Below are 27,071 nucleotides of genomic sequence, written 5' to 3'. Positions count from 1 at the left end.
CACAGACAGGGTAACAGTTAGCTACCTGTCTGGGATGCCCAGTCTGTTGACAATACAGTACACAGACAGGGTAACAGTTAGCTACCTGTCTGGGATGCCCAGTCTCTTGACAATACAGTACACAGACAGGGTAACAGTTAGCTACATGTCTGGGATGCCCAGTCTGTTGACAATACAGTACACAGACAGGGTAACAGTTAGCTACCTGTCTGGGATGCCCAGTCTGTTGACAATACAGTACACAGACAGGGTAACAGTTAGCTACCTGTCTGGGATGCCCAGTCTGTTGACAATACGGTACACAGACAGGGTAACAGTTAGCTACCTGTCTGGGATGCCCAGTCTCTTGACACTACGGTACACAGATAGTGTGTTGGCCACATGACGATAGTTGAACCAGAATCTGGATGTGCACACCTAAGAGGAAAAGGACAAAGTTAATTTTGTATTAAATGTTAATGTTGAAAGCACAAAATTCAACATCTTGGACACTTCATTAAAAAAAACATTACGATTGAAGTGTGTGTGTGTGCATAATTACTCACCAAAACTGCCCAGTTGTTTGTGTGTCCACTGCTGAAGAATTGACCAGCTTTAGCCTGCATTATTTCAGAAAGGAACGGGTAGTTCGTTAGGTTGGGGACCATTGTATTGACCAGCACACAAGGACTTATAAAAATAGAGTATGAGAGGCTGGCGCTGGTCAATGCGCCGGATGCGGGTTTTTTCTTCTCTTCATTTCCGAGTCACTTTATTCACAAAATATTTCCCCTAAACATAGAATCAAGATGTTTCGACTATGTGCGACTGTCGATAACTTCAGAACGAAATTGACTACAAATATAAAGTGGCCAAAATATTAGCAATTGTTACCAACAAGTGAGAGATAAAATGATGCTTCAAAATACGAGCAGCATTACCACCCTTACATTCCACTGCTGGTTAAAACAGGGTTGGTCCCGGAGTTTACCCAGAATGCCCCTCTCTGGTACATCCTGATGATTTGGTCCAAAAAGCTACATTTCCTTACTGTGTTTAAAGAAGAGTCTGACTGGACATATAGAGTGGACCATAGTAAAAGTAGTCTTTGTAGCAAACAGCTAGTTAGCTAGCCTAGCAAGATAATGTACAAACGACAGAACAAGATCAGACAGGGATATTAACATTAAGCTAACTAGATTAGCAAGCAGTAGTGGTTAAACAGCAAGGTGAAACGAATATTTTTGAACGAGTATCGCTAAGAAAAAAGGTGCTATATATTTACCTCAATATTATTACTTTCCACCGCGCCAGGAACAATAAACAGGCTGAAAAGTGTCAATACTTTCAGGGAACAGCAGCTAGCCATGTTGCTACTACAGGAAGAGCTATCGCCCTAGGTGCTTCTTCTTCTTTGATGATATCCCGGTCCGCAAACTAACGTTGAAGGTGCATGCCGCCACCTACTGTGCTGGAGTGTACAATTAATCGTGGTCCGACAAAATTCTGTACTAAGAAAAAATATATATATACTTACTAAATATATATACCCTACTAATTCAATACTGAAACAATCCACATTTAAGATGATTCAACATGTCAACAGCCATTTTGACAGTAACATCTGTTACTCCCAATAACTATTTTGCCATATCCACTATAACTTTAAACCTTCCCACAACCAAAGTCATGTTGATAACCTTACCAATGAAAGCTATGAAGTTTATTTACTATCAAAGTGTCCTTTGACCCTGCACATTCATGATGACAAGATTTTGGAAAAGGTTATCGAAACCATGCCAGGACCAGCAGAGCACCAGCTCTGACATTAGGTCCACTTCGTACAGGCCAGGACCAGCAGAAACACCAGCCCTGACATTAGGTCCACTTCGTACAGGCCAGGACCAGCAGAAACACCAGCCCTGACATTATGTCCACTTCGTACAGGCCAGGACCAGCAGAAACACCAGCCCTGACATTAGGTCCACTTCGTACAGGTCAGGACCAGCAGAAACACCAGCCCTGACATTAGGTCCACTTCATACAGGCCAGGACCAGCAGAAACACCAGCCCTGACATTAGGTCCACTTTGTACAGGTCAAGACCAGCAGAAACACCAGCCCTGACATTAGGTCCATTTCGTACAGGTCAGGACCAGCAGAAACACCAGCCCTGACATTAGGTCCACTTCGTACAGGTCAAGACCAGCAGAAACACCAGCCCTGACATTAGGTCCATTTCGTACAGGTCAGGACCAGCAGAAACACCAGCCCTGACATTAGGTCCACTTCGTACAGGTCAGGACCAGCAGAAGCACCAACCCTGACATTAGGTCCACTTCGTACAGGTCAAGACCAGCAGAAACACCAGCCCTGACATTAGGTCCACTTCGTACAGGTCAAGACCAGCAGAAACACCAGCCCTGACATTAGGTCCATTTCGTACAGGTCAGGACCAGCAGAAACACCAGCCCTGACATTAGGTCCACTTCGTACAGGTCAAGACCAGCAGAAACACCAGCCCTGACATTAGGTCCACTTCGTACAGGCCAGGACCAGCCATGGAAGCTCCATCAGTCCTCACTGTGGTTCCACCAATCTGTCATACAGCCTCTGCATATGATACATCATGACTGATTCTAGATCTATGAGCCTCTCTAGTCTCTCTCTACACCTGTTCAACCCCCACAATTACAACACTGAACCTTAACATTTCTCTCACAGTCACCATAATCATGTGTTCCTCCACACTTGGCCCATATTGGTCCAAATGGTCCAAGCACACCAATACAGTCGTGAAGAGGGCACGACAAAGACTATTCCCCCTCAGGAAACTAAAAAATGTTGGCATGGGTCCTGAGATCCTCAAAAGGTTCTACAGCTGCAACATCGAGAGCATCCTGACTGGTTGAATCACTGCCTGGTACGGCAACTGCTCGGCCTCCGACCGCATGGCACTACAGTGCATACGGCCCAGTACATCACTGGGCCTAAGCTGCCTGCCATCCAGGACTTCTACACCAGGCGGTGTCAGAGGAAGGGCCTAAAAATGGTCAAAAACCCCAGCCATCTCAGTCATAGACTGTTCTCTCTACTACCGCATGGCAAGTGGTACCAGAGTGCCAAGTCTAGGACAAAATGGCTTCTCAACAGATTTTACCCCCAAGCCATAAGACTCCTGAACAGGTAACCTATGGCTACCCAGTTTATTTACATTGTGTTCCTCCCCCCAACCCCTCCTTTACGCTGCTGCTACTCTCTGTTCATCATATATGCATAGTCACTTTAACTATACACTCATGTACATACTACCTCAATTGGGCCGACCAACCAGTGCTCCTGCACATTGGCTAACTGGGATATCTGTTTTGTGTCCCACCACCCACCAACCCCTCTTTTACGCTACTGCTACTCTCTGTTCATCATATATGCATAGTCACTTTAACCATATCTACATGTACATACTACCTCAATCAGCCTGACTAACCAGTGTCTGTATGTAGGCTCTACTGTATGTAGCCTCTACTGTTTATAGTCTCTACTGTTTATAGCCTCTCTACTGTATATAGCCTCTCCTGTATATAGCCTCTCCTGTATATAGCCTCTCCTGTATGTAGCCTCTCTACTGTATATAGCCTCTCTACTGTATATAGCCTCTACTGTATGTAGCCTCTCTACTGTATATAGTCTCTCTACTGTATGTAGCCTCTCTACTGTATGTAGCCTCTCTACTGTATGTAGCCTCTCTACTGTATGTAGCCTCTCTACTGTATGTAGCCTCTCTACTGTATGTAGCCTCTCCTGTATATAGCCTCTCTACTGTATATAGCCTCTCCTGTATATAGCCTCTCTACTGTATATAGCCTCTCTACTGTATATAGCCTCTCTACTGTATATAGCCTCTCTACTGTATGTAGCCTCTCTACTGTATGTAGTCTCTCTACTGTATGTAGCCTCTCTACTGTATATAGCCTCTCTACTGTATATAGCCTCTCTACTGTATGTAGCCTCTCTACTGTATGTAGCCTCTCCTGTATATAGCCTCTCTACTGTATGTAGCCTCTCTACTGTATATAGCCTCTCTACTGTATATAGCCTCTCCTGTATATAGCCTCTCTACTGTATATAGCCTCTCTACTGTATATAGCCTCTCTACTGTATGTAGCCTCTCTACTGTATATAGCCTCTACTGTATATAGCCTTTCTACTGTATGTAGCCTCTCTACTGTATATAGCCCCTCTACTGTATATAGCCTCTCTACTGTATGTAGCCCCTCTACTGTATGTAGCCCCTCTACTGTATGTAGCCCCTCTACTGTATATAGCCTCTCTACTGTATGTAGCCTCTCTCCTGTATATAGCCCCTCTACTGTATGTAGCCTCTCTACTGTATGTAGCCTCTCTCCTGTATATAGCCTCTCTACTGTATGTAGCCTCTCTACTGTATGTAGCCTCACTACTTTTATAGCCTCGCTACTGTTATTCACACTATTTTTACTGTTGTTTTATTTCTTTACTTACCTATTGTTCACCTAACACCTTTTTTGTACCTTTGGTTAGAGACTGTAAGTAAGCATTTCACTGTAAGGTCTACTACACCTGTTGTATTCAGCATTTCACTGTAAGGTCTACCTACACCTGTTGTATTCAGCATTTCACTGTAAGGTCTACTACACCTGTTGTATTCAGCATTTCACTGTAAGGTCTACTACACCTGTTGTATTCAGCATTTCACTGTAAGGTCTACTACACCTGTTGTATTCAGCATTTCACTGTAAGGTCTACCTACACCTGTTGTATTCGGCGCACGTGACAAATACACTTTGATTTGATATTTTCTCTCCTTTACACTGAGAAGGCCAGCATCCCGGAGATGCCTCTTCACTGTTGACATTGAGACGGGTGTTTTGCCAGTACTATTTAATGAAGCTGCCAGTTGAGGACTTGTGAGGCGTCTGTTTATCAAACTGTACTTGTCATCTTACTCAGTTGTGCACCGGGGCCTCCCACTCTTCTTTCTATTCTGGTTAGAGCCAGTTTGCGCTGTTCTGTGAAGGGAGTAGTACACAGCGCTGTTCTGTGAAGGGAGTAGTACACAGCGCTGTTCTGTGAAGGGAGTAGTACACAGCGCTGTTCTGTGAAGGGAGTAGTACACAGCGCTGTTATGTGAAGGGAGTAGTACACAGCGCTGTTCTGTGAAGGGAGTAGTACACAGCGCTGTTCTGTGAAGGGAGTAATACACAGCGCTGTTCTGTGAAGGGAGTAATACACAGCTCTGTTCTGTGAAGGGAGTAGTACACAGCGTTGTTCTGTGAAGGGAGTAGTACACAGCGCTGTTCTGTGAAGGGAGTAATACACAGCGCTGTTCTGTGAAGGGAGTAGTACACAGCGCTGTTCTGTGAAGGGAGTAGTACACAGCGCTGTTCTGTGAAGGGAGTAGTACACAGCGCTGTTCTGTGAAGGGAGTAGTACACAGCGCTGTTCTGTGAAGGGGAGTAGTACACAGCGCTGTTCTGTGAAGGGAGTAGTACACAGCGCTGTTCTGTGAAGGGAGTAGTACACAGCGCTGTTCTGTGAAGGGAGTAGTACACAGCGCTGTTCTGTGAAGGGAGTAGTACACAGCGCTGTTCTGTGAAGGGAGTAGTACACAGCGCTGTTCTGTGAAGGGAGTAGTACACAGCGCTGTTCTGTGAAGGGAGTAGTACACAGCGCTGTTCTGTGAAGGAGTAGTACACAGCGCTGTTCTGTGAAGGGAGTAGTACACAGCGCTGTTCTGTGAAGGGAGTAGTACACAGCGCTGTTCTGTGAAGGGAGTAGTACACAGCGCTGTTCTGTGAAGGGAGTAGTACACAGCGCTGTTCTGTGAAGGGAGTAGTACACAGCGCTGTTCTGTGAAGGGAGTAATACACAGCGCTGTTCTGTGAAGGGAGTAATACACAGCTCTGTTCTGTGAAGGGAGTAGTACACAGCGCTGTTCTGTGAAGGGAGTAATACACAGCGCTGTTCTGTGAAGGGAGTAGTACACAGCGTTGTACGAGATCTTCAGTTTCTTGGCAATTTCTCGCATGGAATAGCCTTAATTTCTCAGAACAAAAATAGACTGACGAGTTTCAGAAGAAAGTTCATTGTTTCTGGCCATTTTGAGCCTGTAATCGAACCCACAAATGCTTATGCACCAGATACTCAACTAGTCTAAAGGCCAGTTTTATTGCTTCTTTAATCAGAACAACAATCAGCAGTTTCCAGCTACAATAGTCATTTACAACATTAACAATATCTACACTGTATTTCTGATCAATTTGATGTTATTTTAACAGACAAAAAAATGGGCATTTCTTTCAAAAACAAGGACATTTCTAAATGACACCAAACTTTTGAACGGTAGTGTGTGTATATATATATATGGTCTAAAGTAGTGCACTATGTAGGGAATAGTGTTCCATAGGGCTCTGGTCTAAAGTAGTGCACTATGTAGGGAATAGGGTTCCATAGGGCTCTCGTCTAAAGTAGTGCACTATATAGGGAATAGGGTTCTATAGGACTCTGGTCTAAAGTAGTGCACTATGTAGGGAATAGGGTTCTGGTCTAAAGTAGTGCACTATATAGGGAATAGGGTTCTATAGGACTCTGGTCTAAGGGAATAGGGTTCTGGCACTATATAGGGAATAGGGTTCTATAGGACTCTGGTCTAAAGTAGTGCACTATGTAGGGAATAGGGTTCTGGTCTAAAGTAGTAGGGTTCACTGTTATATAGTGGAATAGAATAAGGTTCTATAGGACTCTGGTCTAAAGTAGTGCACTATGTAGGGAATAGGGTTCTGGTCTAAAGTAGTGCACTATATAGGGAATAGGGTTCTATAGGACTCTGGTCTAAAGTAGTGCACTATGTAGGGAATAGGGTTCTGGTCTAAAGTAGTGCACTATATAGGGAATAGGGTTCTATAGGACTCTGGTCTAAAGTAGTGCACTATGTAGGGAATAGGGTTCTGGTCTAAAGTAGTGCACTATATAGGGAATAGGGTTCTATAGGCCTCTGGTCTAAAGTAGTGCACTATATAGGGAATAGGGTTCTATAGGACTCTGGTCTAAAGTAGTGCACTATATAGGGAATAGGGTGCCATAGGGCTCTGGTCTAAAGTAGTGCACTATGTAGGGAATAGGGCCCTGGTCTAAAGTAGTGCACTATGTAGGGAATAGGGTTCCATTGTGGACGTATCCCAGGAGTCGACTGTGGGCCAATATCGTGAACGATTCTGGAATACAAAGAACACGTTCTCCTTGCTTTTGAGAGTAAGATTGTCACAGTGTATCTGCAGTGAGGCCTGGTCAGCGAGAGACAGACAGACAGAGAGAGATAGATAGACAGACAGAGAGACAGACAGAGAGAGATAGATAGACAGACAGAGAGACAGACAGAGAGAGATAGATAGACAGACAGAGAGACAGACAGAGAGAGAGAGATAGACAGACAGAGAGACAGACAGAGAGAGATAGATAGACAGACAGAGAAACAGACAGAGACAGACAGAGAGAAATAGATAGACAGACAGAGAGAGATAGATAGACAGACAGAGAGAGATAGACAGACAGAGAGACAGACAGAGAGAAATAGATAGACAGAGACAGACAGACAGAGAGAGATAGATAGACAGAGAGACAGACAGACAGAGAGAGATAGATAGACAGACAGAGAGAGATAGACAGACAGAGAGACAGACAGAGATAGATAGACAGAGAGACAGACAGAGATAGATAGACAGACAGACAGAGAGACAGACAGAGAGATATACAGACAGAGAGAAATAGATAGACAGAGAGACAGACAGGTGGAAATGATTAGAGTACATGGCCATTAAGGCCAGATCGTTCCTCAAGATGTTCAAACGTTCATAGATGACCAGCAGGATCAAACAATATAACCAATATAATGACTAATATATTAACCAAATATGACTAATAGATTAACCAATATAATGACTAATAGATTAACCAATATAATGACTAATAGATTAACCAATATAATGACTAATAGATTAACCAATATAATGACTAATAGATGAACCAATATAATGACTAATAGATTAACCAATATAATGACTAATAGATGAACCAATATAATGACTAATAGATTAACCAATATAATGACTAATAGATTAACCAATATAATGCCTAATAGATTAACCAATATGACTAATAGATTAACCAATATAATGACTAATAGATTAACCAATATAATGACTAATAGATTAACCAATATAATGCCTAATAGATTAACCAATATGACTAATAGATTAACCAATATGACTAATAGATTAACCAATATAATGCCTAATAGATTAACCAATATAATGACTAATAGATTAACCAATATGACTAATAGATTAACCAATATAATGACTAATAGATTAACCAATATAATGACTAATAGATTAACCAATATAATGACTAATAGATTAACCAATATAATGCCTAATAGATTAACCAATATGACTAATAGATTAACCAATATGACTAATAGATTAACCAATATAATGACTAATAGATTAACCAATATAATGACTAATAGATTAACCAATATAATGACTAATATATTAACCAATATGACTAATATTAACCAATATAATGACTAATAGATTAACCAATTAAACCAATATGACTAATAGATTAACCAACATGACTAATAGATTAACCAATATAATGACTAATAGATTAACCAATATAATGACTAATAGATTAACCAATATGACTAATAGATTAACCAATATAATGCCTAATAGATTAACCAATATAATGCCTAATAGATTAACCAATATAATGACTAATAGATTAACCAATATAATGACTAATAGATGAACCAATATAATGACTAATATATTAACCAATATAATGATGCCTACTAAGTAACAGTAGATAGAAATCTTGCTGAAACAAAATATATTTGTATAAATAACCTCACACTACCCGTGAGGGTCCACCAGAACCACCGTGAGGGTCCACCAGATCCACCTTGTGGGTCCACCAGAACCACCTTGTGGGTCCACCAGAACCACCGTGAGGGTCCACCAGAACCACCGTGAGGGTCCACCAGATCCACCGTGAGGGTCCACCAGAACCGCCTTGTGGGTCCACCAGATCCACCTTGTGGGTCCACCAGAACCACCGTGAGGGTCCACCAGATCCACCGTGAGGGTCCACCAGAACCGCCTTGTGGGTCCACCAGATCCACCTTGTGGGTCCACCAGATCCACCTTGTGGGTCCACCAGAACCACGTGAGGGTCCACCAGAACCACCTTGTGGGTCCACCAGATCCACCTTGTGGGTCCACCAGAACCACCGTGAGGGTCCACCAGAACCACCGTGAGGGTCCACCAGAACCACCTTGTGGGTCCACCAGAACCACCGTGAGGGTCCACCAGAACCACCGTGAGGGTCCACCAGATCCACCTTGAGGGTCCACCAGAACCACCGTGAGGGTCCACCAGAACCACCTTGTGGGTCCACCAGAACCACCGTGAGGGTCCACCAGAACCACCTTGTGGGTCCACCAGAACCACCGTGAGGGTCCCCAGACCCACCGTGAGGGTCCACCAGAACCACCAGGCTTCCTTACTGAACAATGTATTTATTTTCTATGAACTTGTATTGTATTCCTGTTTTGCATTTCATATTTTTGTATTTGATGTGTGTATCTTTGTAATTACAGAGCTTATTTGTACAAGAAACCTTGGTTTCACTCGGAACACGACCCGCTCCCAAATTATAGGTTTAAATAAAACAATGATTAATACTTGTGTTTATTTTATTAAAAGGGAATAAAGATTCTCTGATACATGGGATCAGGTCACCATGGCTTTTGGTCACAAATGAGCCAATCACAGCACATTATTGATATACTATTATATATACTGGAGGCAGCAATGTCAAATCCACAGAATAACAGAGGACTAAGGATATAGATTACTATTCACATACTTTTATTTCCACAGATATCCTCTAGCAGTTAAGAACATACTGTTATACACAGTTACAGAAGCAGTGCATGGTGGGTAGTGGGCATCTACTCAATTAAGGATGACAAAAAAATGTGTGTATAAAATAACGTGGGGTGAGAGATTTCCACGGACACAAAATCATCAACCAAATCACCACCTCCTCCATTCTTCTCTTCGTTAAAAAAAAAAAATACAATCTTTTAAATTGGACGTTGAGGCAAAACAGGCTAACTCTACAGCAGAGTTTCACAAACTCGGCCCTTTGGGCAACAACGTTTTGGCTTGTTGTCCTAGCACTACAAAGATTGACGACGAGTTGGTTATTTCAATCAGCTGTGTAGTGTTAGGACAACAAAAAAACGTGCACTCAGGACAGCGGTTGGATAACCCTGACATAGAGGATCTAACACAAGGGTAGGCGACCCTGGACAGCGACCCTGGACAGCGGTTGGATAACCCTGACTTAGAGGATCTAACTCAAGGGTAGGCGACCCTGGACAGCGACCCTGGACAGCGGTTGGATAACCCTGACTTAGAGGATCTAACTCAAGGGTAGGCGACCCTGGACAGCGACCCTGGACAGCGGTTGGATAACCCTGACTTAGAGGATCTAACTCAAGGGTAGGCGACCCTGGACAGCGACCCTGGACAGCGGTTGGATAACCCTGACTTAGAGGATCTAACACAAGGGTAGGCGACCCTGGACAGCGACCCTGGACAGCGGTTGGATAACCCTGACTTAGAGGATCTAACACAAGGGTAGGCGACCCTGGACAGCGGTTGGATAACCCTGACTTAGAGGATCTAACTCAAGGGTAGGCGACCCTGGACAGCAGTTGGATAACCCTGACTTAGAGGATCTAACTCAAGGGTAGGCGACCCTGGACAGCGGTTGGATAACCCTGACTTAGAGGATCTAACACAAGGGTAGGCGACCCTGGACAGCGGTTGGATAACCCTGACTTAGAGGATCTAACACAAGGGTAGGCTGATCCCTGATCCTGGAGCCACTTCATGTTTTTGATTTAACCGTCCTGGAATACCAGCTGTGTTGAATAGATCACTGAACTGATCAATTAGCTCAGTTGGTCAGGTGTGGTGCCTCGTTGGAACAGGGTGGTCTACCCCTTATCTAGAGGCTTGCTGATGGGGCAGTTGAATAGAGGTCAGGGGTTGAAGGTCAAGGTTCGAGGCCAGGGTTTCAGAGGTGTGATTGATTCATAAAAAAAAATTAAAAAATGGCCCACAGATGGCAACTAGCTTTACGTTGTCGTCATAGTTACCACCGGGCTACTATTATTATACTTTCTGCATGTGATCAACTACATGATTAACCACCTGATCAAACAACAGCATCAACCACATTGAAAAGAAAAACAATATATTTTCATCACAAGTTTAAGATTCACAAGTCTTCCATCAGCTCTCTGTGCTCTAGTGCTTCTCCGTTGGTGACTGAACAGATTTTAGAGAAAGAGAGAGGTGAGGGAGAAGAGAGGAGAGAGAGAGGTGAGGGAGAAGAGAGAAGAGAGGGAGGTGAGGGGGAAGAGAAGAGAGGAGAGAGAGAAGAGAGGAGAGAGAGAGGTGAGGGAGAAGAGAGAAGAGAGGGAGGTGAGGGGGAAGAGAAGAGAGGAGAGAGGGAGAGAGAGGGAAGAGAAGAGAGGAGAGAGAAGAGAGGAGAGAGAAGAGAGAGGTGAGGGGGAAGAGAAGAGGAGAGAGAAGAGAGAGGAGAGAGAGAAGAGAGGAGAGAGAAGAGAGAGGAGAGAGAGGTGAGGGAGAAGAGAGGAGAGAGAGAAGAGAGGAGAGAGAGAAGAGAGGAGAGAGAGAGGTGAGGGAGAAGAGAGGAGAGAGAGAAGAGAGGAGAGAGAGAAGAGAGGAGAGAGAGAGGTGAGGGAGAAGAGAGAAGAGAGGGAGGTGAGGGGGAAGAGAAGAGAGGAGAGAGAGAAGAGAGAGAGGAGAGAGAGAGGGAAGAGAAGAGAGGAGAGAGAAGAGAGGAGAGAGAAGAGAGGAGAGAGAGAAGAGAGAGAGGTGAGGGAGAAGAGAGAAGAGAGGGAGGTGAGGGAGAAGAGAGGGAGGTGAGGGAGAAGAGAGGGAGGTGAGGGAGAAGAGAGGGAGGTGAGGGGGAAGAGAGGGAGTGAGGGGAAGAGAAGAGAGAGAGAGGAGAGAGAGAGGGAAGAGAGGGAAGAGAAGAGAGAGAGAGAAGAGAGGAGAGAGAAGAGAGAGGAGAGAGAGAAGAGAGGAGAGAGAGAGGTGAGGGAGAAGAGAGAAGAGAGGGAGGTGAGGGGGAAGAGAAGAGAGGAGAGAGAGAAGAGAGAGGAGAGAGAGAGGGAAGAGAAGAGAGGAGAGAGAAGAGAGGAGAGAGAAGAGAGAGGAGAGAGAGAAGAGAGAGAGGAGAGAGAGAGAGAGAGGGAAGAGAAGAGAGAGGTGAGGGGGAAGAGAAGAGAGGAGAGAGGGAGGAGAGAGAAGAGAGGGAAGATAAAAGAGGAGAGAGAGAGGGAAGAGGAGAGAGAGGGAGGAGAGAGAAGAGAGAGAGAGAGAGGGAAGAGAAGAGAGAGAGAGGTGAGGGGGAAGAGAAGAGAGAGGTGAGGGAGAAGAGAGAGAGAGAGGTGAGGGAAAAGAGAGAGAGAGAGGTGAGGGAAAAGAGAGAGAGGTGAGGGAAAAGAGAGAGAGGGAGACAGAGAGGTGAGGGGAGAGAGAGGAGAGAGAGAGGTGAGGGAGAAGAGAGAAGAGAGGGAAGAGAAGATAGAAGAAGAGAGGTGAGGGAGAAGAGAGGAGAGAGAGAGGTGAGGGAGAAGAGAGGAGAGAGGGAAGAGAAGATAGAAGAAAGAGGTGAGGGAGAAAGAGAGAGAGAGAGAGGGAGGGGAGAGAGAGAGAGAGAGGGAAGAGAAGATAGAAGAGAGGAGAGTGACAGAGGTGACTAGCTGCTGGCTGACATTATCTCTATGGAGACGTGAGGTGGAGGTGTGTCAGGGGTCCGTTACCATGGCTTCATCTGACAACACCCGCTGTGTGGGTTACATCAGAAAATGCCTGTCTTCTGATTGGTTTAAAACCTAGTAGGAATGAAAGACACGCCTCTCATCAGCATCAAGCTCCTTTCTCAACCCCGCCTCCAGTTCACAACAGAAGAGGCTTGATTCACCAGAAATACTCAATGACAAATATCTATCGAGGAACATATTCACTCATCAACCAGACCCCCACACTACCATCAACACACCCCAGGTTAACAAGCAGCACACAGAGGTATGGGGGAGAGGAGGAGGAAGGCCCTCCTTGAGTCTTTCTTGGCGGTCAGGAATGTCGGTGTGCCTTGTTCATATTGTTTTTTTTTATAGTGTAATTTTTTTGTATATTTTTCAGAGACTGTTCTGTTCAGTTTGTTGGTTGTTATGGTAACCGGTCAGAGAAGTGAGCGTGTCCCAAACCTCTTCTTAGAGCCAAAATGGAGTCTGCTGGGCAGCCAGTTTCACCTCCCCCCACCACCACCAATGGGATTCCTGCCAGTCTGCTGGGCTAGCAGGGCGGGGTGAGCAGAGTAGCTGGTGTGAGAACCGTCTAGATTCGGGTCTGAGAGACAGAGCCATGAGCCATGGCGCCATGAGCCACACACTACCAGTTGGTTGCTGCTGTAGGTTGAGTCTGGGGCTAGGGGCCGCTGGGGTGTAGCTGAAACTGTGAACTCTGGGATCTGGAGGCTAGCTGAGGCTAGCTGTCGTAGCCTAGCTGACTGAGGCTAGCTCTGTGGGCTGAGGCTGGGTGACTGTGGCCCTTGGGATCTGGAGGCTAGCTGTCGTAGTAGGCTAGCTGTGTGGGCTGAGGCTGGGTGTCTGTGGCCCCTGGGACCTGGATGCTAGGGACCCTTCGTGTGTAACTAAAACTATGGCCCCTGGGCTGAGGCATAGGCTGGAGTTCAGGAGCCAGTCTGTGGCCCCCGTCATCTGTTAGCAGGGTAGTAGTTGGGGTCCAGGTAGTTATATCCAGGGGTCTGAGCCAGACAGTAGTCCCTGTCTAGGAAGGTCTCATGGTGATGGACAGGCTCCAGATGGTGGTCTGGCGTGTGGCTCTCAGTCTTGTACAGGCTGGGGGAGGGGACAAACGAGGGTTAATAAATAACCGTTGAAACTGTTAAAAGTAGAAAACGACATACGCAACAAGGCTGCTAATGTTCATAAACGGCCATTAGAAAACGTGTAGAAAGGTAGACTTGTTCTTAAAGGCCCAATGCAGTCAAAAACGTGTTTTTCCTGTATTTTAAATATATTTTTACACTATGAGGATGAAATAATACTGTGAAATTGTGAAAATTATGATCATGACCTTTCAGTGTTAGAGCTGTTAGTAAATCATCTGTTAGTAAATCATCTATTAGTAAATCATCTGTTAGAGCTGTTAGTAAATCATCTGTTAGTAAATCATCTGTTAGAGCTGTTAGTAAATCATCTGTTAGTAAATCATCTGTTAGAGCTGTTAGTAAATCATCTGTTAGTAAATCATCTGTTAGAGCTGTTAGTAAATCATCTATTAGAGCTGTTAGTAAATCATCTGTTAGTAAATCATCTGTTAGTAAATCATCTGTTAGTAAATCATCTGTTAGTAAATCATCTGTTAGTAAATCATCTATTAGAGCTGTTAGTAAATCATCTGTTAGTAAATCATCTGTTAGTAAATCATCTGTTAGTAAATCATCTGTTAGTAAATCATCTGTTAGTAAATCATCTGTTAGAGCTGTTAGTAAATCATCTATTAGAGCTGTTAGTAAATCATCTGTTAGTAAATCATCTGTTAGAGCTGTTAGTAAATCATCTGTTAGTAAATCATCTATTAGTAAATCATCTGTTAGAGCTGTTAGTAAATCATCTGTTAGTAAATCATCTATTAGTAAATCATCTATTAGAGCTGTTAGTAAATCATCTGTTAGAACCTCAGTCAACACATAGTCCTGTTTGGTTCCTACTGAACCTCAGTCAACACATAGTCCTGTTTGGTTCCTACTGAACCTCAGTCAACACATAGTCCTGTTTGGTTTCTATTGAACAGACCTCAGTCAACACATAGTCCTGTTAGGTTTCTACTGAACCTCAGTCAACACATAGTCCTGTTTGGTTTCTATTGAACAGACCTCAGTCAACACATAGTCCTGTTTGGTTCCTACTGAACAGACCTCAGTCAACACATAGTCCTGTTAGGTTTCTACTGAACCTCAGTCAACACATAGTGCCTGTTTGGCTGTGTTTAAAAATCGTTTTAACCCATTTCTAGCCTGATGAACAGAGCCCCAGCCAGGCAGGACTCACCAGTCGGAGCAGTTGGAACAGAAGTCCACAGCGTTGTCTGGGGGACAGTCCTGACAATGCCACCGTACGCCCTGGATGGGCTCCACACCACACACGTCACACTGCAGAGAGAGACACAGGAGCGCATGGTTAACATGCCATTATAAACCGGGAAGAATGGGTCCTGGATGCTGATTGGCTGAAACAACGTCACACTGCAGAGAGAGACACAGGAGCGCATGGTTAACATGCCATTATAAACCGGGAAGAATGGGTCCTGGATGCTGATTGGCTGAAACAACGTCACACTGCAGAGAGAGACACAGGAGCGCATGGTTAACATGCCATTATAAACCGGGAAGAATGGGTCCTGGATGCTGATTGGCTGAAACAACGTCACACTGCAGAGAGAGACACAGGAGCGCATGGTTAACATGCCATTATAAACCGGGAAGAATGGGTCCCGGATGCTGATTGGCTGAAACAACATTTCAGCCTTGTGTATATCAGACAATATACCACAGGTGTGATGTAAGAATACGTTTTCCTGTTCAATTTCTTTTCCTGTTCAATTTCTGTTGGTAACCAGTTTATAACAGCAATAAGGCACATGGGGGTGCCGTGGTATATCAGACCGGTATTACAAAACTTTTTTTTATTTTTTAAAACATTTGTTAATATTACATTGGTAACCAGTTTATAATGAGGCACCTCTGGGGTTCGTGGTATGTGGTCAATATAACACGGTTAAGGGCTGAATCCAAGCGCTCTGCAAACTCAGGCCTTACTGTTATAGAGGGACAGTCAGCTACCCACCACCCCCTTACTGTTATAGAGGGACAGTCAGCTACCCACCACCCCTTACTGTTATAGAGGGACAGTCAGCTACCTACCCACCACCCCTTACTGTTATAGAGGGACAGTCAGCTACCTACCTACCATCCCCTTACTGTTATAGAGGGACAGTCAGCTACCTACCACCCCCTTACTGTTATAGAGGGACAGTCAGCTACCCACCACCCCCTTACTGTTATAGAGGGACAGTCAGCTACCCACCACCCCCTTACTGTTATAGAGGGACAGTCAGCTACCCACCACCCCCTTACTGTTATAGAGGGACAGTCAGCTACCCACCACCCCTTACTGTTATAGAGGGACAGTCAGCTACCCACCACCCCTTACTGTTATAGAGGGACAGTCAGCTACCCACCACCCCTTACTGTTATAGAGGGACAGTCAGCTACCTACCACCCCTTACTGTTATAGAGGGACAGTCAGCTACCCACCACCCCTTACTGTTATAGAGGGACAGTCAGCTACCCACCACCCCCTTACTGTTATAGAGGGACAGTCAGCTACCCACCACCCCCTTACTGTTATAGAGGGACAGTCAGCTACCCACCACCCCCTTACTGTTATAGAGGGACAGTCAGCTACCTACCACCCCTTACTGTTATAGAGGGACAGTCAGCTACCTACCTACCAACCCCTTACTGTTATAGAGGGACAGTCAGCTACCTACCACCCCTTACTGTTATAGAGGGACAGTCAGCTACCTACCCACCACCCCCTTACTGTTATAGAGGGACAGTCAGCTACCCACCACCCCTTACTGTTATAGAGGGACAGTCAGCTACCTACCACCCCCTTACTGTTATAGAGGGACAGTCAGCTACCTACCACCCCCTTACTGTTATAGAGGGACAGTCAGCTACCTACCTACCATCCCCTTACTGTTATAGAGGGACAGTCAGCTACCTACCAACCCCTTACTGTTATAGAGGGACAGTCAGCTACCCCACCACCCCTTACTGTTATAGAGGGACAGTCAGCTACCCACCACCCCTTACTGTTATAGAGGGACAGTCAGCTACCCACCACCCCTTACTGTTATAGAGGGACAGTCAGCTACCCACCACCCCTTACTGTTATAGAGGGACAGTCAGCTACCTACCAACCCCTTACTGTTATAGAGGGACAGTCAGCTACCTACCCACCACCCCCTTACTGTTATAGAGGGACAGTCAGCTACCTACCCACCACCCCCTTACTGTTATAGAGGGACAGTCAGCTACCTACCACTCCCTTACTGTTATAGAGGGACAGTCAGCTACCCACCAACCCCTTACTGTTATAGAGGGACAGTCAGCTACCCACCACCCCTTACTGTTATAGAGGGACAGTCAGCTACCCACCACCCCCTTACTGTTATAGAGGGACAGTCAGCTACCTACCACCCCCTTACTGTTATAGAGGGACAGTCAGCTACCTACCAACCCCTTACTGTTATAGAGGGACAGTCAGCTACCTACCTACCACCCCCTTACTGTTATAGAGGGACAGTCAGCTACCTACCACCCCCTTACTGTTATAGAGGGACAGTCAGCTACCTACCACCCCCTTACTGTTATAGAGGGACAGTCAGCTACCTACCCACCACCCCCTTACTGTTATAGAGGGACAGTCAGCTACCCACCACCCCCTTACTGTTATAGAGGGACAGTCAGCTACCTACCTACCACCCCCTTACTGTTATAGAGGGACAGTCAGCTACCTACCCACCACCCCCTTACTGTTATAGAGGGACAGTCAGCTACCTACCCACCACCCCTTACTGTTATAGAGGGACAGTCAGCTACCCACCACCCCCTTACTGTTATAGAGGGACAGTCAGCTACCCACCACCCCCTTACTGTTATAGAGGGACAGTCAGCTACCCACCACCCCCCTTACTGTTATAGAGGGACAGTCAGCTACCTACCACCCCTTACTGTTATAGAGGGACAGTCAGCTACCTACCTACCACCCCTTACTGTTATAGAGGGACAGTCAGCTACCCACCAACCCCCTTACTGTTATAGAGGGACAGTCAGCTACCCACCACCCCTTACTGTTATAGAGGGACAGTCACCTACCCACCACCCCCTTACTGTTATAGAGGGACAGTCAGCTACCTACCTACCACCCCTTACTGTTATAGAGGGACAGTCAGCTACCTACCAACCCCTTACTGTTATAGAGGGACAGTCAGCTACCTACCTACCACCCCCTTACTGTTATAGAGGGACAGTCAGCTACCCACCACCCCCTTACTGTTATAGAGGGACAGTCAGCTACCTACCTACCACCCCCTTACTGTTATAGAGGGACAGTCAGCTACCCACCACCCCCTTACTGTTATAGAGGGACAGTCAGCTACCCACCACCCCCTTACTGTTATAGAGGGACAGTCAGCTACCCACCAACCCCTTACTGTTATAGAGGGACAGTCAGCTACCTACCAACCCCTTACTGTTATAGAGGGACAGTCAGCTACCTACCCACCACCCCCTTACTGTTATAGAGGGACAGTCAGCTACCTACCTACCACCCCCTTACTGTTATAGAGGGACAGTCAGCTACCTACCAACCCCTTACTGTTATAGAGGGACAGTCAGCTACCTACCCACCACCCCTTACTGTTATAGAGGGACAGTCAGCTACCCACCACCCCTTACTGTTATAGAGGGACAGTCAGCTACCACCTACCAACCCCTTACTGTTATAGAGGGACAGTCAGCTACCCACCACCCCTTACTGTTATAGAGGGACAGTCAGCTACCCACCACCCCTTACTGTTATAGAGGGACAGTCAGCTACCTACCTACCACCCCCTTACTGTTATAGAGGGACAGTCAGCTACCTACCTACCACCCCCTTACTGTTATAGAGGGACAGTCAGCTACCTACCACCCTGATATGGGGCTTGGCATTACTGTTATAGAGGGACATTGTCAGCTGACCCACCACCCCTTACTGTTATAGATGTGGACTTGTCATTGTGCATGGTGACAGGCTTGGCATTGTGCATGGTGATGTGAGACTTGGCATTGTGCATTGTGATGTGGGGTTTGGCATTGTGCATTGTGATGTGGGGAGGCATTGTGCATGGTGATGTGGGGCTTGGCATTGTGCATGGTGATGTGAGGCTTGGCATTGTGCATGGTGATGTGAGGCTTGGCATTGTGCATGGTGATGTGAGGCTTGGCATTGTGCATTGTGATGTGGGGCTTGGCATTGTGCATGGTGATGTGAGGCTTGGCATTGTGATGTGGGGCTTGGCATTGTGCATGGTGATGTGGGGCTTGGCATTGTGCATGGTGATGTGAGGCTTGGCATTGTGCATGGTGATGTGAGGCTTGGCATTGTGCATGGTGATGTGAGGCTTGGCATTGTGCATGGTGATGTGAGGCTTGGCATTGTGCATGGTGATGTGAGGCTTGGCATTGTGCATGGTGATGTGAGGCTTGGCATTGTGCATGGTGATGTGAGGCTTGGCATTGTGCATGGTGATGTGAGGCTTGGCATTGTGCATGGTGATGTGAGGCTTGGCATTGTGCATGGTGATGTGAGGCTTGGCATTGTGCATGGTGATGCATGGGGCTTGGCATTGTGCATGGTGATGTGAGGCATTGTGCATTGTGATGTGTGGGCTTGGCATTGTGCATGGTGATGTGGGGCTTGGCATGGTGATGTGAGGCTTGGCATTGTGCATGGTGATGTGAGGCTTGGCATTGTGCATGGTGATGTGGGGCTTGGCATTGTGCATGGTGATGTGGGGCTTGGCATTGTGCATGGTGATGTGGGGCTTAGCATTGTGCATTGTGATGTGGGGCTTGGCATTGTGCATGGTAATGTGAGGCTTGGCATTGTGCATGGTGATGTGGGGCTTAGCATCGTGCATTGTGATGTGGGGCTTGGCATTGTGCATGGTGATGTGAGGCTTGGCATTGTGCATGGTGATGTGGGGCTTGGCATTGTGCATGGTGATGTGGGGCTTGGCATTGTGCATGGTAATGTGAGGCTTGGCATTGTGATGTGGGGCTTGGCATTGTGCATGGTGATGTGGGGCTTGGCATTGTGCATTGTGATGTGGGGCTTGGCATTGTGCATGGTAATGTGAGGCTTGGCATTGTGCATGGTGATGTGAGGCTTGGCATTGTGCATGGTAATGTGAGGCTTGGCATTGTGATGTGGGGCTTGGCATTGTGCATGGTGATGTGAGGCTTGGCATTGTGCATGGTGATGTGAGGCTTGGCATTGTGCATGGTAATGTGAGGCTTGGCATTGTGCATGGTAATGTGAGGCTTGGCATTGTGCATGGTGATGTGAGGCTTGGCATTGTGCATGGTGATGTGGGGCTTGGCATTGTGCATGGTGATGTGAGGCTTGGCATTGTGCATGGTGATGTGAGGCTTGGCATTGTGATGTGAGGCTTGTGTGCAGCTGCCCGGCCATGGAAACCCATTTCATGAAGCTCCTGAATAACAGTTCTTGTGCTGATGACGCTTCCAGAGGCAGTTTGGAACTGGGCAGTGATGTAGCCGAGGACAGACACTTAGCGCTGCGCTCTTCAGCACTCAACGGTCCAGTTCTATGAGCTTGTGTGGCCTAACACACGTGTGTGTATGTGTACCTTGTATCCATGGTGATGTGTGTACCTTGTATCCATGGTGATGTGTGTACCTTGTATCCATGGTGATGTGTGTACCTTGTATCCATGGTCATGTGTGTACCCTGTATCCATGGTGATGTGTGTAACCTGTATCCATGGTGATGTGTGTACCTCGTATCCATGGTGATGTGTGTACCTCGTATCCATGGTGATGTGTGTACCTCGTATCCATGGTGATGTGTGTACCTTGTATCCATGGTGCAGGGCCATGCTACTCTCAGCCTGGATCTCCTGCAGTTTGTGTTTCTTCATTCTCTTCAGCTCCAGAAGCTCCTTGTACTCCGGCAGGTGTCTCAACTCCACAGGTACACCCTCCTCATCCTGGACATACACACACACACACACACACACACACACACACACACACACACACACACACACACACACACACACACAGGGTCAAGGACAGACACTCTTTAGTATGACAGACTAAGAGTCAGGTTTCTGAAAAGGAGTGTTTGTCGTGACAGGAACGGTCAAGACTAAAGACAAACGCCCTGCTTCCTTTACTGAATGACTGTCTGAGCTTTGCTGCTGACGCACTTTCACAGCATGTCTGGCTCCCGGCAGGGCACAGCTGGGTCTTAAAGGTTACACATCAGAAGCAGATGGAAATGAGAGAGAGAGAGAGGAAAGAGAGAGGCAAGAGAGAGAGGAAAGAGAGAGAGAGGAGAGAGAGAGAGGGGAAAGGGAGAGAGAGACAGAGAGAGAGAGAGAGAGAGAGAGAGAGAGAGGAGAGAGAGGAGAGAGAGAGAGGGAAAGGGAGAGAGAGAGAGAGAGAGAAAGAGAGAGAGGGGAAAGAGAGACAGAGAGAGAGAGAGAGAGAGAGAGAGAGAGAGAGAGGGGAAAGGGAGAGAGAGACAGAGAGACAGAGAGAGAGAGAGAGAGAGGAAAGAGAGAGAGGGGAAAGGGAGAGAGAGACAGAGAGACAGAGAGAGAGAGAGAGAGAAAGGAAAGAGAGAGAGGGGAAAGGGAGAGAGAGACAGAGACAGAGAGAGAGGAAAGAGAGAGAGGGGAAAGAGAGAGACAGAGAGAGAGAGAGAGAGAGAGAGAGAGAGAGAGAGAGAGGGGAAAGGGAGAGAGAGACAGAGAGACAGAGAGAGAGAGAGAGAGAGAGGAAAGAGAGAGAGGGGAAAGGGAGAGAGAGACAGAGAGACAGAGAGACAGAGAGAGAAAGGAGAGACAGAGAGAGAGAGGGAAGAGAGAGAGAGGGGAAAGAGAGAGAGACAGAGAGACAGAGAGACAGAGAGAGAGAGAGAAAGAGAGAGAGAGAGGAAAGAGAGAGAGAGGGGAAAGGGAGAGAGAGACAGAGAGACAGAGAGAGAGAGAGAGAGGAAAGAGAGAGAGGGGAAAGGGAGAGAGAGACAGAAAGACAGAGAGACAGAGAGAGAGAGAGAGAGAGAGAGAGGAAAGAGAGAGACAGAGATAGAGAGAGAGTTAAGATAGAGGCGTGTGGTCAGTGTGTGGTACCGTGTGGTCAGTGTGTGTCGTACCGCTTGGTCAGTGTGTGGTACCGTGTGGTCAGGTAATCAGTGTGTGGTACTGAGTGGTCAGTGTGTGGTACTGAGTGGTCAGGTAATCAGTGTGTGGTACTGAGTGGTCAGTGTGTGTGGTACCGTGTGGTCAGTGTGTGGTACCGTGTGGTCAGTGTGTGGTACAGCGTGGTGTGGTACCGTGTGGTCAGCGTGTCGTACCGTGTGGTCAGTGTGTGGTACCGTGTGGTCAGCGTGTGGTACCGTGTGGTCAGCGTGTCGTACCGTGTGGTCAGCGTGTGGTACCGTGTGGTCAGCGTGTGGTACCGTGTGGTCAGCGTGTGGTACCGTGTGGTCAGCGTGTGGTACCGTGTGGTCAGCGTGTGGTACCGTGTGGTCAGCGTGTGGTACCGTGTGGTCAGCGTGTGGTACCGTGTGGTCAGCGTGTGGTACCGTGTGGTCAACGTGTGGTACCGTGTGGTCAGCGTGTGGTACCGTGTGGTCAGCGTGTGGTACCGTGTGGTCAGCGTGTGGTACCGTGTGGTCAGCGTGTGGTACCGTGTGGTCAGCGTGTCGTGGTACCGTGTGGTCAGCGTGTGGTACCGTGTGGTCAGCGTGTGGTACCGTGTGGTCAGCGTGTGGTACCGTGTGGTCAGCGTGTGGTACCGTGTGGTCAGCGTGTGGTACCGTGTGGTCAGTGTGTGGTACCGTGTGGTCAGCGTGTGGTACCGTGTGGTCAGCGTGTGTGGTACCGTGTGGTCAGTGTGTGGTACCGTGTGGTCAGTGTGTGGTACCGTGTGGTACCGTGTGGTCAGCGTGTGGTACCGTGTGGTCAGTGTGTGGTACCGTGTGGTCAGTGTGTGGTACCGTGTGGTCAGCGTGTGGTACCGTGTGGTCAGCGTGTGGTACCGTGTGGTCAGCGTGTGGTACCGTGTGGTCAGCGTGTCGTACCGTGTGGTCAGTGTGTGGTACCGTGTGGTCAGCGTGTGGTACCGTGTGGTCAGTGTGTGGTACCGTGTGGTCAGCGTGTGGTACCGTGTGGTCAGCGTGTGGTACCGTGTGGTCAGCGTGTGGTACCGTGTGGTCAGTGTGTGGTACCGTGTGGTCAGTGTGTGGTACCGTGTGGTCAGCGTGTGGTACCGTGTGGTACCGTGTGGTCAGTGTGTGGTACCGTGTGGTCAGTGTGTGGTACCGTGTGGTACCGTGTGGTACCGTGTGGTCAGTGTGTGGTCAGCGTGTGGTACCGTGTGGTACCGTGTGGTCAGTGTGTGGTACCGTGTGGTCAGTGTGTGGTACCGTGTGGTACCGTGTGGTCAGTGTGTGGTACCGTGTGGTCAGTGTGTGGTACCGTGTGGTCAACGTGTGGTACCGTGTGGTCAGCGTGTGGTACCGTGTGGTCAGTGTGTGGTACCGTGTGGTCAGCGTGTGGTACCGTGTGGTCAGCGTGTGGTACCGTGTGGTCAGCGTGTGGTACCGTGTGGTCAGCGTGTGGTACCGTGTGGTCAGCGTGTCGTACCGTGTCGTCCCCATCGGGGTCCTGCAGGGAGCTGTAGTAGGCCGCTCTCTCATCCTCTTCTTCCATAAAGACGGGAGGCTCATATGAGGTCAGGAAGGTAGACGGTCGGTACAGGTGCTTGTTCAGGTGGTGCTGCCTCTTATTGGACACCTACAGACAACAACAGATTACTTATGGTTACAGATTACTTATGGTCAGATTACTTATGGTTACAGATTACTTATGGTTACAGATTACTTATGGTTACAGATTACTAAACTAAACCCACTGGTTATACAACTAAACCCACTGGTTATACAACTAAACCCACTGGTTATACAACTATTAAACCCACTGGTTATACAACTAAACCCACTGGTTATACAACTAAACCCACTGGTTATACAACTAAACCCACTGGTTACAGACCCCACTGGTTATACAACTAAACCCACTGGTTATACAACTAAACCCACTGGTTATACAACTAAACCCACTGGTTATACAACTAAACCCACTGGTTATACGGTTATAAAACTAAACCCACTGGTTATTAAACTAAACCCACTGGTTATACAACTAAACCCACTGGTTATACAACTAAACCCACTGGTTATTAAACTAAACCCACTGGTTATACAACTAAACCCACTGGTTATACAACTAAACCCACTGGTTACAAAACTAAACCCACTGGTTATACAACTAAACCCACTGGTTATTAAACTAAACCCACTGGTTATACAACTAAACCCACTGGTTATACAACTAAACCCACTGGTTATTAAACTAAACCCACTGGTTATACAACTAAACCCACTGGTTATACAACTAAACCCACTGGTTATACAACTAAACCCACTGGTTATTAAACTAAACCCACTGGTTATACAACTAAACCCACTGGTTATACAACTAAACCCACTGGTTACAAAACTAAACCCACTGGTTATTACAACTAAACCCACTGGTTATTAAACTAAACCCACTGGTTATACAACTAAACCCACTGGTTATACAACTAAACCCACTGGTTATTAAACTAAACCCACTGGTTATACAACTAAACCCACTGGTTATACAACTAAACCCACTGGTTATTAAACTAAACCCACTGGTTATAAAACTAAACCCACTGGTTATACAACTAAACCCACTGGTTATACAACTAAACCCACTGGTTATTAAACTAAACCCACTGGTTATTAAACTAAACCCACTGGTTATTAAACTAAACCCACTGGTTATACAACTAAACCCACTGGTTATAAAACTAAACCCACTGGTTATTACAACTAAACCCACTGGTTATACAACTAAACCCACTGGTTATTAAACTAAACCCACTGGTTATACAACTAAACCCACACATCCAGAGGTGAACTCAGGTAAGTCAGTTTAGAGCAACACCAAAATGTCTGGGGAGAGGGGATATGTACACTCGCATTAACATCTGCTAACCATGTGTATGTGACAAATAAAATTTGATTTTGATTTTATTTGATTTGAGAACCACTGAGGGAGGGGATATGTAGAGAGGAGAGGTTTGAGAACCACTGAGGGAGGGGATATGTAGAGAGGAGAGGTTTGAGAACCACTGAGGGAGGGGATATGTAGAGAGGAGAGGTTTGAGAACCACTGAGGGAGGGGATATGTAGAGAGGAGAGGTTTGAGAACCACTGAGGGAGGGGATATGTAGAGAGGAGAGGTTTGAGAACCACTGAGGAGGGATATGTAGAGAGGAGAGGTTTGAGAACCACTGAGGAGGATATGTAGAGAGGAGAGGTTTGAGAACCACTGAGGGAGGATATGTCTGAGAGGAGAGGTTTGAGAACCACTGAGGGAGGGGATATGTAGAGAGGAGAGGTTTGAGAACCACTGAGGGAGGGGATATGTAGAGAGGAGAGGTTTGAGAACCACTGAGGGAGGGGATATGTAGAGAGGAGAGGTTTGAGAACCACTGAGGGAGGGGATATGTAGAGAGGAGAGGTTTGAGAACCACTGAGGGAGGGGTAGATACCTTCTTGCTGTACATGCACATGTTCGGGGTCCTCCCAGGAACAGGGATTCCTGCTTTAGTCAGTTTGATGAAATACTTCTGTACGCGGCTGGCCACCTGCGCACACACACACACACATCTTTATACTGTGACAAACACCTTCAGAGACCTGTTTCTCTGACCTGTCCCCAGATCAGGGTGTTATATTAACCTGTTTCTCTGACCTGTACCCAGATCAGGGTGTTATATTAACCTGTACCCAGATCAGGGTGTTATATTAACCTGTTTCTCTGAACCACTGAGGGAGGGGATATATTAACCTGTACCCAGATCAGGGTGTTATATTAACCTGTACCCAGATCAGGGTGTTATATTAACCTGTTTCTCTGACCTGTCCCCAGATCAGGGTGTTATATTAACCTGTTTCTCTGACCTGTACCCAGATCAGGGTGTTATATTAACCTGTACCCAGATCAGGGTGTTATATTAACCTGTTTCTCTGACCTGTACCCAGATCAGGGTGTTTCTCTAACCTGTACCCAGATCAGGGTGTTATATTAACCTGTTTCTCTGACCTGTACCCAGATCAGGGTGTTATATTAACCTGTTTCTCTGACCTGTACCCAGATCAGGGTGTTATATTAACCTGTACCCAGATCAGGGTGTTATATTAACCTGTTTCTCTGACCTGTACCCAGATCAGGGTGTTATATTAACCTGTTTCTCTGACCTGTACCCAGATCAGGGTGTTATATTAACCTGTACCCAGATCAGGGTGTTATATTAACCTGTTTCTCTGACCTGTCCCCAGATCAGGGTGTTATATTAACCTGTTTCTCTGACCTGTACCCAGATCAGGGTGTTATATTAACCTGTACCCAGATCAGGGTGTTATATTAACCTGTACCCAGATCAGGGTGTTCTATTAACCTGTACCCAGATCAGGGTGTTATATTAACCTGTTTCTCTGACCTGTACCCAGATCAAGGTGTTATATTAACCTGTACCCAGATCAGGGTGTTATATTAACCTGTTTCTCTGACCTGTACCCAGATCAGGGTGTTATATTAACCTGTTTCTCTGACCTGTACCCAGATCAGGGTGTTATATTAACCTGTTTCTCTGACCTGTACCCAGATCAGGGTGTTATATTAACCTGTTTCTTTGACCTGTACCCAGATCAGGGTGTTATATTAACCTGTTTCTCTGACCTGTACCCAGATCAGGGTGTTATATTAACCTGTACCCAGATCAGGGTGTTATATTAACCTGTTTCTCTGACCTGTACCCAGATCAGGGTGTTATATTACCCTGTTTCTCTGACCTGTACCCAGATCAGGGTGTTATATTAACCTGTTTCTCTG

General features: G+C 46.6%; 1 protein-coding gene and 1 long non-coding RNA gene across 2 annotated transcripts in view; both read right to left on the bottom strand.

Moving 5' to 3' along the window:
* Positions 1–306: 306 nt before the first annotated feature.
* Positions 307–1,413, bottom strand: LOC115127834 (uncharacterized). The gene is made up of 3 exons (XR_003863433.2): positions 1,265–1,413; positions 546–599; positions 307–417 (listed from the first exon to the last, which is right to left on the bottom strand). It is a non-coding gene; the product is annotated as an uncharacterized LOC115127834 (long non-coding RNA).
* Positions 1,414–12,849: 11,436 nt separating this feature from the next.
* Positions 12,850–27,071, bottom strand: part of zzz3 (zinc finger, ZZ-type containing 3) — a 73,536-nt gene continuing 59,314 nt past the window's right edge. Inside the window, exons 8-12 of the mRNA XM_065013830.1 lie at positions 25,729–25,824; positions 23,730–23,879; positions 20,928–21,062; positions 15,269–15,369; positions 12,850–14,053 (exon numbers count right to left, since the gene is read on the bottom strand). Coding sequence (XP_064869902.1) covers positions 13,909–14,053; positions 15,269–15,369; positions 20,928–21,062; positions 23,730–23,879; positions 25,729–25,824 — 627 coding nt within the window. The 3' untranslated portion in view covers positions 12,850–13,908. The remainder of the gene's footprint in view (positions 14,054–15,268; positions 15,370–20,927; positions 21,063–23,729; positions 23,880–25,728; positions 25,825–27,071) is intronic.

This window comes from Oncorhynchus nerka, linkage group LG9b (genome assembly GCF_034236695.1).
Source record: "Oncorhynchus nerka isolate Pitt River linkage group LG9b, Oner_Uvic_2.0, whole genome shotgun sequence".
Taxonomy (NCBI): domain Eukaryota; kingdom Metazoa; phylum Chordata; class Actinopteri; order Salmoniformes; family Salmonidae; genus Oncorhynchus; species Oncorhynchus nerka.
The sequence above is the reverse complement of the archived record's forward strand: the minus strand, read 5'-3'. Positions and strand labels throughout refer to the sequence as shown.